At 44.0% G+C, this 9,856-nt stretch overlaps 1 protein-coding gene across 4 annotated transcripts; it reads left to right on the forward strand.

The window, feature by feature from the left end:
* Positions 1-72: 72 nt before the first annotated feature.
* TXNL4B (thioredoxin like 4B) lies at positions 73-8,908 on the forward strand. Of its 4 annotated transcripts, none has more exons than XM_059999537.1 (4): positions 73-258; positions 3,367-3,535; positions 5,378-5,529; positions 7,280-8,908. In XM_059999537.1, the coding sequence occupies exons 2-4, from the start codon at positions 3,404-3,406 to the stop codon at positions 7,443-7,445; spliced, it is 450 nt and encodes a 149-aa protein (XP_059855520.1). In that variant the 5' UTR covers positions 73-258; positions 3,367-3,403; the 3' UTR covers positions 7,446-8,908. The 4 variants fall into 4 exon arrangements, with proteins under 4 accessions (XP_059855520.1, XP_059855522.1, XP_059855523.1 ...); XM_059999539.1 differs by lacking the exon at positions 73-258 and adding an exon at positions 328-888; XM_059999540.1 differs by lacking the exon at positions 73-258 and adding an exon at positions 328-842.
* Positions 8,909-9,856: the final 948 nt, after the last annotated feature.

Raw genomic sequence — 9,856 nt, forward strand, 5'->3', positions numbered from 1 at the left:
AGAATAACCTCTTCCGCTTATTTGAGCTGGGCCTAATGCGAGTTCATCACTGCGCCTGTGCGTGTTTTTCCGTTTCCGTCCCCTTAAAGTGGTCAGCCACAGTTGCTAGGCAGCTCTAGCCTGTGGGTTACTTTGGTTTGGGGTCGCAGCCGCGGTTGGGGGAGGAGGAAAGAGCCTCCCCAGTCGGCTTTTTGGAGAAAAGGTGAGGGTTGCCGACAACCCTGAAGTGGAAGAGAGGGAGCTGACGTGTACAAATAAGTAAGTATCGTTTTCCCCGGCAGTTGTGGGCCAGGAGTAGCCCAACCACTGGCATCATTAAAAGTATGTCGGGGCTTCCCTGGTGGCGCAGTGGTTGAGAGTCCGCCTGCCGATGCAGGGGACACGGGTTCGTGCCCCGGTCCGGGAAGATCCCACATCCCACATGCCGCGGAGCGGCTGGGCCCGTGAGCCATGGCCGCTGAGCCTGTGCGTCCGGAGCCCGTGCTCCGCAACGGGAGAAGCCACAACAGTGAGAGGCCCACGTACCGGAAAAAAAAAAAAAAAAAAAAAAAAAAGTATGGCGGACTTCCCTGGTGGCGCAGTGGTTAAGAATCCGCCAGCCAATGCAGGGGACAAGGGTTCAAGCCCTGGTCCGGGAAGATCCCACATGCGTGGAGCAACTAAGTCCGTGCGCCACAACTACTGAGCCTGCGCTCTAGAGCTCGTGCTCCGCAGCAAAAGAAGCCACCACGCCAAGAAGCCCACACACAGCAACGAAGAATAGCCCCTGCGCGCCACAGTTAGAGAAAGCCCGCTCGCAGCAACGAAGACCCAACGCAGCCAAAAATAAAATTTTTTAAAAAGTATGTATGTCGGATATTTGGGGAAAATAAAGACGCGCAGCCCAGTGTAAGTAAAAGTCACTCGTCTGTTCACACGCAGAGATAACATCTCTGATGGTCTTTGGGGATATTCATTTCTAGTTATTTTTCTATGTGAATATGTACATGTGTATTATAGTTAGATTTTGTACAAAAGTGGGATCACACTTTATATACTGTTGTTTTATAACTTTGTTTTCTTTATCACGAGGGTTTTTCAGTTATTCATCTCTAACACGGCATATATTGACAGTGTGCTAGTACGTTGCAGTGGCTATACTATCATTTATTTCCTCAGGTTGTTTGCAGTTTTTCACCGTTATAAATGTACGTTGATCTTTGTGCATATGTCTATTTATTTACTAGGAATAAATTCTCAGAAGTGGAATTGTTGGTCAAAGAGTATTCAGGTTTCTTTGTAGAAAAGTTTTGCTTCTCTGCATTCCAGCAGGGACTCTGAATGCCTGCCCCTTCACTCACACTCTTGCCGTTATCATTTAATCTTTGCCAAATTAATGGATTTGAAAATATATCGTTTAACTTGCTTTCCTTTGCTTACTGGTAAAGCTTAACTTTCCCAGTATATTTGTCCATTTTTACCTCCTCTTTTGTGAATTTTCCGTTGGTATCCTTTGCTGTGGACATTTTCTTAGGTGTGGTCTCAATTTCCCTCTCCTCTTTCCAACATTTATCCAGTCCCACCCTCTTACAGGCTTATCTCCCCACTCCCCGTTGACAGCTTTGCTCTCCCACCACTTCCTCTTCTTAATCAGTAACTTACAGAAGTTGCTGTTTGTTTGAATTCTAGTGGTGGGACAGATCCATCTTCTTTCTGACTTTCCCTTTCATCAGTAATTTGTTCTGCCTCTCCGACTTGAAGAAGTCCCTTCTGGCAATCATCTTCTCTATTTAAAGTATGACCTTTTGGGACTTCACTGGTGGTGCAGTGGTAACGAATCCACCTGTCAATGCAGGGGACACGGGTTTGAGCCCTGGTCTGGGAGGATTCCACATGCCGCAGAGCAACTAAGCCTGTGCACCACAACTACTGAGCCTGTGCTCTAGAGCCCGCAAGCCACAACTGCTGGAGCCTGCAAACCTAGAACACGTGCTCCGCAACAAGAGAAGCCACTGCAATGAGAAGCCCGCGCACCACAACGAAGAGTAGCCCCTGCTCGCCTCAACTAGAGAAAGCCCGCGTGCAGCAAGTGACCCAACACAGCCAAAAATTAATTAATTAATTTAAAAAAATAAAGTGTGACCTATTACTAGAACAATTTCATCTCCTATGTGAATTTTTAGTAATTCATATCTTAAAATGTGACTTGTCACCAAAAAAAAGAGAGAGAGAAAGAAATCCTCCCTTTTTGTAGCATAAGACACATTTGGGACTGAATTCAAAATATTAAATATCTTAATGGAGTCTCATGGATGGATCAAAAGTAAAGCTCCTTGATCATAGAGTTTCTCAATCATAAAAATAGGACTTGTAGTAGAAGGAACACTGGACTAGAAATTGGATGGTGTGGATTCTAGTTCTTTTTTTTGTAGCTAGAAGTGTAACTATGAGCAAACTAGTCTGAAAATGAGAGGCCCCTTCTATCTCAGTATTTTATTATTTGTTTTGTGTATGTGTGTGTCTGGTTTTTACACACTCTTAATTGATCTGTTTGCCGTGTGATGAGGTATACTCAGTAAGACATACACCAAGGATCTTTAAACCAGACTCATGATAATAAAAATGTCCGTCAATAAAAGACTGTTTAAAAAAGGATGGAACGGGCATGAAATAGTGTGGCACTGTGACAAAAAATGTGTGAGTTTTCTACACAGAGATACGTGATGGTCTTCACATGTGAGGTAAAGTGCAAAGTGCAGAAGAGTGGGTAAAGTGCGTGTGCTGGACGTCTGTCATTTGCTCCAGCAATCTCAGCCACACAGTTCTGGTAACTACTCCCTCCCATGGCTCCTTCAGGCCTGCGGGCGAGAACAGCGCCCTGTCCCGCTGCTACTAGCCCAGGGTCCTGCACTACATCCTGCTGTTTTCCTATACGTTTCCTTAATGAAAGTCTTCAGATTACCAAATTTGAGGAAGTCACCTCTTTCCTGCTGGAACACTGACTGAAAGAATACACTCTCTTTTGAGTAAAAAAGGGAGAAAACTTTGGAACCCGTTTATATTTTCTTGTGAATGCATAACAAAACTCTGGAAGGTATGTGAGAAACTAATGAAGGTTGTTACCTTGTAACTACTTACAGGGCACTGGGAACTAAGCCAGTTGAGGGGAGACAATATACTTTTCTATATTGTTCCTTTTTAACTGGTGGACTTACTTGCCGCCAGTTTGTGCATTTAGTGTTTTCCTTTTACTTTGTTGTTCCTGTGTTGTGTGAAACCTTTTTTCCTCTGGAAAAAAAATACATACACATTACCTACTACAAAAATTAAAAATGTTTTAAAATTAGGACTCATGCACTTAATGTCTTTAAACATTTCAACTTTCAGGACTGACAGTGAGGATTGATATTTGGATTATTTCAACATGAGCTTCCTGTTACCCAAGCTGAGTAGCAAAAAAGAAGTGGACCAGGCGATAAAAAGTACTGCAGAGAAGGTGCTGGTTCTCAGGTTCGGGCGAGACGAGGATCCTGTCTGTCTGCAACTAGATGATATTGTAAGTGAATTTTTTAAGTAAATCGTTTTTATTAAAAAGCTATACATTCTCACTTCCACATCTGCAAAATGAATGAAAGGGAGCAGGCAGGGCCCGGGGATATAGCTGTTCATTTGTTAGCACACTTTCACTAAGAGCCGATCGTCTGCCTGCCCTGCGCTGGACCCCCAAATCTGTGATTGTGCTGAATCTGCCCTGGGTGCCCTTCCTCAGTAGCAGCTGCCGAAGCTCAGTTTCACCAACAATTCAGTGGAAGACCAGGAACATTACTAACAAGAGTCTATGAACATTGTCTTACTCAGTGCTCACAGCATGGGGATAATTGCTATTACTGTTCCCAAGGGGGGCAGATGAATGCCAGGAAGGTCAGGTGACTTCCCACAGGCACAGCACCACTAAATTGCAGAGCTGGGATTTGAACTTTGTTTTCTCTGCCTGCAAATATGCTTTTCGAGTGTGCTGCCTCCAGTGTGTTCCTGATGATAATCTCTGATTTCACAACACATCTTCACAGTCTGATGAATAGGAAGGGGAGTATGGGACAGAGTAAGTTGATCCTTGTCTCTGTTTATTGTGGAGAGAGACTTACCCAGGACTGAGACCTCACCCACCATTTCTACTGCTGCCGCCCTCAGTGTGGATACAGTGTAAGAAACCCCACTTCTGTGGTTAAAAATGAGGGTGTGGGGCTTCCCTGGTGGCGCAGTGGTTGAGAGTCTGCCTGCCGATGCAGGGGACACGGGTTTGTGCCCCGGTCCGGGAAGATCTCACATGCCGCGGAGCGGCTAGGTCCGTGAGCCATGGCCGCTGAGCCTGCACGTCCAGAGCCTGTGCTCCGCAACGGGAGAGGCCACAACACTGAGAGGCCCGCGTACAACAAAAAAAAAAAAAAAAAAAAAAATGAGGGTATGATGTGTTAATCTGGGGGGCAGGGGCCACAGCATTTTACCCTCAACTACAGAGGGTTTGGAATATCACAGAGGTCAAGAATATAGACTCTGGGGCTTCCCTGGTGGCGCAGTGGTTGAGAGTTCGCCTGCCGATGCAGGGGACGCGGGTTCGTGCCCCGGTCTGGGAGGATCCCACATGCCGCACAGCGGCTGGGCCCGTGAGCCATGGCCGCTGAGTCTGTGCGTCCGGAGCCTGTGCTCCGCGGCGGGAGAGGCCACAACGGTGAGAGGCCCGCGTACCGCAAAAAAAAAAAAAAAAAAGAGTATAGACTCTGAAGCCAAGCTGTCCGAGTTCAAATCCTAACCTTACTGCGTACAGCCATGTGACCAGGGGCACATTACCTGCCCATACCTCGGTTTGCTCGTCTGTGAAACGGTGACTGTAGCAGTGCATACCTCATAGGAATGTTGTAAGGATTAAAGGAGCCAACAAGTGTAAAGCACTTAGAACACGTAGCACATAACAAGTGCCATGTAAGTGTTTGCTATTTTTATCATAATTATCATCTATGGGGAGATTGGAAGGAAGAGATGTGGGGGAATTCCATTGTCTGTAGTACATATTTCTGAGTTGTTTTGTTTTTTATTTAAGCGAGTATGGATTTTATAAATCCATAAAAAGTTTATAAAAACTTTACAATCAAAAATAGAAGAAAAAAAAAGAAGCAGAAATATATTCACACAATTTGCCTAGGGCCCTTTCATTACCCTGCCAACAGTGATTCAGACTCTGAATGATAAGGTTACACTGTGTCTAATGTGGAACTCAAACAGGCTAGATTCTTGGCCCGGGAATTTTTTTCAAACAGAAAATTCTCTTCCAGTAAAAAGGTTCACAGAAGAAACGTTGCTGCCCTCAAGTTGTAACCCACATCTCTCTCTTCATTTGTAGCTTTCTAAGACCTCTCCTGACTTAAGTAAAATGGCTGCTATATATCTGGTAGACGTGGACCAAACCCCAGTTTATACACACTATTTTGACATCAGTTATATTCCATCTACCGTGTTTTTCTTCAATGGGCAGCATATGAAAGTGGATTATGGGTAAGTTATATTGACATGAAGTTATTATAGTCTTAAAAGTTTCTTTTATCCAGGCAGTTTCAGTAGCTCACCTATTTGCATGTGATGGGGGCTTTGTGAGTCTTATGCTGGTACTGTTTCCTGAGTTGATGCACTCTCTAATTTTTTTATGTGGAACTTTGGTACAAAATGAGAGTGTTTCCAGTATGAGTGGTGAATTTTAACTTAAGTGTGAGAGAATAGTACAGTTTGTGAAGCACTCGCCATCTTTCAGTGTAGAAATACAGAACAGCTTTTTAAAAAGTTTCCCAGGAATTTTATTTAGAACAAAGTAGGTCATTTGTTCTTAACCTTTTGAAACTCATAGACTGCATCTATAAAAGAAGTAATCCTTCAGCAAATTAAGACATGCTTTTGTCTTGCCAAATTTCCTGTCTTCTTTCACTCAGAGAATTTTGAAGTCATTCTTCAACAAAGTCTGTCAAGAATAAGTAACATGAGGGACTTCCCTGGTGGTCCAGTGGTTAAGGCTTCACCTTCCAACACAGGGGGTGCAGGTTCGATCCCTGGTCAGGGAGCTAAGATCCCACATGCCTCGAGGCCAAAAAACCAAAACATAAAACAGAAGCAATATTGTAACAAATTCAGTAAAGACTTTAAAAATGGTCCACATCAAAAAAAAAATCTTAAAAAAAAAAACAACATGAAATCTTTAATGCCTTCCCCTCCATCCAGTTGGCATCCCAATACTTATTAATTTTGAATGTATCCGTAATAATCCTATCATTTCTTACTGTGGTCAAGGAGTCCACTTGTCTAGATCTGTGTGCCTGCTTTGTCATCATTTATTTGAAAGTGTATTAAATATAATCTGTTTTAAGTGTTTTATAGCTATTTATTCTCCTAGAATACAGTTGATATATGTATTAGTTTGATGAATATTTTCAGAGGGTGATTTATGATACTACTTACCACCTTAAAATGTATACAATTTTTAACCCAGCAATTGCATTTCCAGGGATTTATCTGAAGGAAAATAGTCACGAAAGTGGCCAGAATTGGCTACATAGATCTTCATCCATCCCACCATTATTTAGAAGACAAAATACTTAGAAAGAAGCTAGATGTCTACAGAAGCATACTAGAAATTAATTTAATATGGTATGGGAGATGCATGTTTAATGACTTTGAAAGAACTATGTTATATGTTCATTGAAAAAAGCACCTTACGAGATAGTTTACATGATATGATTCTCGTGACTCTGAAAAAAAGAAATGCATACACACACACACACACACACACACACACACAAACACAAGCTTGAAAGGGTATATACCAAAATGTGGCCTATGGCCTCATTTTTTTTTTCCTAAACTCAGAAGTATAAGTGACTAGAACTCAGAGACAAGGACAAGTTAATGGACTTTGCACAGTGTCTAGTCAACAACAGCAACAACAAACTAAGCCCATGCTAACACCCAGGGAATACTACTTGATGATGAGTTGAGAAGTGATTAAATAGGTTTTGAAGCAGAAGCTTTGCACCTGGTAGGGCTTACATGCTCTCCCAGCGGCCCACAACACTGGTTTTAGTCGTATATCAAATGGGCCCTGTAATCGCAAAGGGAAAATCAGTGTCAGGCTTTGTGTCTAAAGGCTCCCTGATCAGAAGAAAATAACAGAGCTGCTATTTATTTTGTTTATCCTGAAGGTCTGACAAGTAATTATGAAAAGTTTTGAGCGAGGTTGTTTCTCTCCTATGCTATTTAGGTCTCCAGATCACACTAAGTTCGTGGGAAGTTTCAAAAGCAAACAAGACTTCATAGATTTGATTGAAGTAATTTATCGAGGTGCAATGAGGGGAAAACTTATTGTTCAAAGTCCTATTGATCCCAAGAATATTCCCAAATATGACCTCCTCTATCAAGACATTTAGCACTTTCACTACTGTCAAAGTTGAAGAGACAGGCCCATCGTGACACAGTGCCTGACTCCAGCTGTGCTGTTTCTCTGGGGTCTTTCGGAAATGTGGTCAGCATCCCGGCGGAGAAGAGGTTTGACGTGTATAGAAAATACCGGCCCCCAAGTAGAAGACCACACTGGTGCTGTGACAATTGGGAATGCCCAAGTGTCTACTCCCTGCAGAGCCCAGAGCAGTCAAGTCAGCCGTGGTCAGTTTCCCCAGTGTGGTTATTTTAATTTCTCTTCATATTATAGTTTTCTTTATTCTTTAAGATAATACAGAATCCTTCTAAACCTTGGCTAGTACAATTTGATTTAACTATGTTTATTCAATACACAAGTAAAATAGAAAGTCAATTCCCGTAAGAGCAAAAATACTCCTTTTCTACCCTATGTGTACACACCCACCCCTTCCATCTTCCTCAGCTCGCCACTCCTCCACTCGTGTATTTATCTCGTGCTCGACTATTATCCCAGTTCTTCTGGAATAAGTCATTCTTTACTGAGAGCAGGCAAGTTTGTTTTACCTTCGAGCCTTTCTGGCTCAGACTTCTAAAGATGTCCTGGCTTGCTCAATTTACCAGCTTTTCTATTATGAAATTGCCCAAGAAGTGAGAACTTGAACCTTCACCATCCAGCACCCAATGTGAGCTAAACAAAGAATTAACTACCCTTAGTAAGTAGGAGCTGATCTCTCCCAGAGCTCCGTCTCTTCCTGAGGAGAAAACTGTACTTCACGGACTCAAGACTGGAAAGAGATCTCAGAATTGCTAGAAAGAAGTATCCTGTTTACAGGACTTGCCTGTGTTAACAACTTTATGAAGAATTCTCCCAGGGTCCTCTGGCACAGCCTGCCACCACTTGGGCAAGTTCCTGCTCCTCTCAGAACCTCGCGGGGCTAAGGGTACTGCCTTTCTAGAATAAGAGAATAGATGCAGAGCCAGAGGGCAGTGTGCCAGGCAGCACGTGACCTGCTTGCCAGCTTTTTGCCACCTTGATGACAGAAACCCATTCTGTGCAGGGCAGCACTGTCGGTGCAAGTCTGTCCCCCTTTGCCAGGTGCTTCCTGTCCAAGCCTTTTCTGACAAATGTGGCGTAGAAGGAAGGCTGCTGGGTACCTTGTGGCCTTCATTGATAAAGGAGAGAGCCACTCCAGGAAGGAGACAACAAAACCCTGTCAGCACCACCTCCGTCTTCTCCTGGCCCCCACTTCCTGCTTTCATGGTGATCGTGGTGCATGGAACTGCAGCAGCTGTCTTAGGACCACGAGGCAACCAGCACTGGGATGAAAAATGAACATCCTGAGAAGACCGGTGAAGAGAGCCTGGGTCCCTGATAACGATACTGAGCTACTGAGTGGACTCTAGACATGCCTCCCTTAAGACTTCTATGAAAGAATAAAATGTCTTCACTGCCTGTCACTGTGAGTTGGATTTTCTGTCCCTCATAGCCTAAGTCACAGAGCATTTGAGGTGTGGGAAGTGCTCAGATAACAGCAAAACCTCGGAACTTTCATGCGTAAGATTCTCATATCTTCTCTCCTACTGAGGGCTTTAGGGAATGTTTCTCTGAAGTCCTGGTTTACATGTTTTTGTTCCCATCTTGGTTGCTGTCCATTCCACAAGTATTTATTAAGTACATACTGTGTGCCCCGTCCTGTGCCAGATGCTACATAAAAACGAATGACTCCTGGATGGAAGAAAGGCTGCTTAGAAGAGGCAGTGCCTGAGCCTTAAAGGAGAGTAGGAAGTACTCATGGAGAAAGGGGAGGGCTTTTCAGGAGAGGGCACCAGGGGAGGAAGGCCCGGGGGCTGGAGACAGCACGCGTGTTGAGAGGGCTCCACGGAGTCCAGCGTCACTGGAACCCGAGGGGGAGGCCAGGCGGGTGAGAGGTGCCGCTGGGAGGAAGGCAGAGGAGATGAGGGAGTTGGGAAAATGCCGAAAGTTTTCTTTTCTGTTCCTCCTGAGGGGTGGGCAGGAGCCACTTAATCAGTCAGATTGCTTTTCAAGAAAACTTAGCGCTGAAGGTACGATCAGAAGACATAGGTGCCTCCTGAGAGGCATCATTTCATGTGTTTGTATTATTTTTCAGTTTCTAGCGATTGTCTTTTCCACACGCTTTAGAATATAGGTCTAAGTACTTCATTGGCCTACGAGCTGTAACCTGTTGAAAATTATTGATGGATCTGGAGAGTGCATGTGAGGAGAACGTCACAGGGAAGGGCAGAACCCTAGTGAGGAATAGTGACATTTTAAGCCATGAGCAGGAGAGGCCCTATTTTGGGATGACAGGACGGTATATTGGTGAAGGGCCAGCGTACTGAATAAAGGCTTACTGCTCACTTAGAACTTTTCTTCTTCAGTTAGAAGAGCTTCATGTGCTGG

This window comes from Delphinus delphis, chromosome 20 (assembly GCF_949987515.2).
Source record: "Delphinus delphis chromosome 20, mDelDel1.2, whole genome shotgun sequence".
In the NCBI taxonomy this organism is placed as follows: domain Eukaryota; kingdom Metazoa; phylum Chordata; class Mammalia; order Artiodactyla; family Delphinidae; genus Delphinus; species Delphinus delphis.

What these genes read in the sequence shown, in the direction of transcription:
- TXNL4B (XM_059999537.1), top strand. Translation starts at nt 3,404, where the DNA reads ATGAGCTTCCTGTTACCCAAGCTGAGTAGCAAAAAAGAAGTGGACCAG. An exon ending in GTCTGCAACTAGATGATATT is followed by an intron (nt 3,536 to 5,377) that starts GTAAGTGAATTT and finishes CTTCATTTGTAG; the next exon opens with CTTTCTAAGACCTCTCCTGA. An exon ending in CATATGAAAGTGGATTATGG is followed by an intron (nt 5,530 to 7,279) that starts GTAAGTTATATT and finishes TATGCTATTTAG; the next exon opens with GTCTCCAGATCACACTAAGT.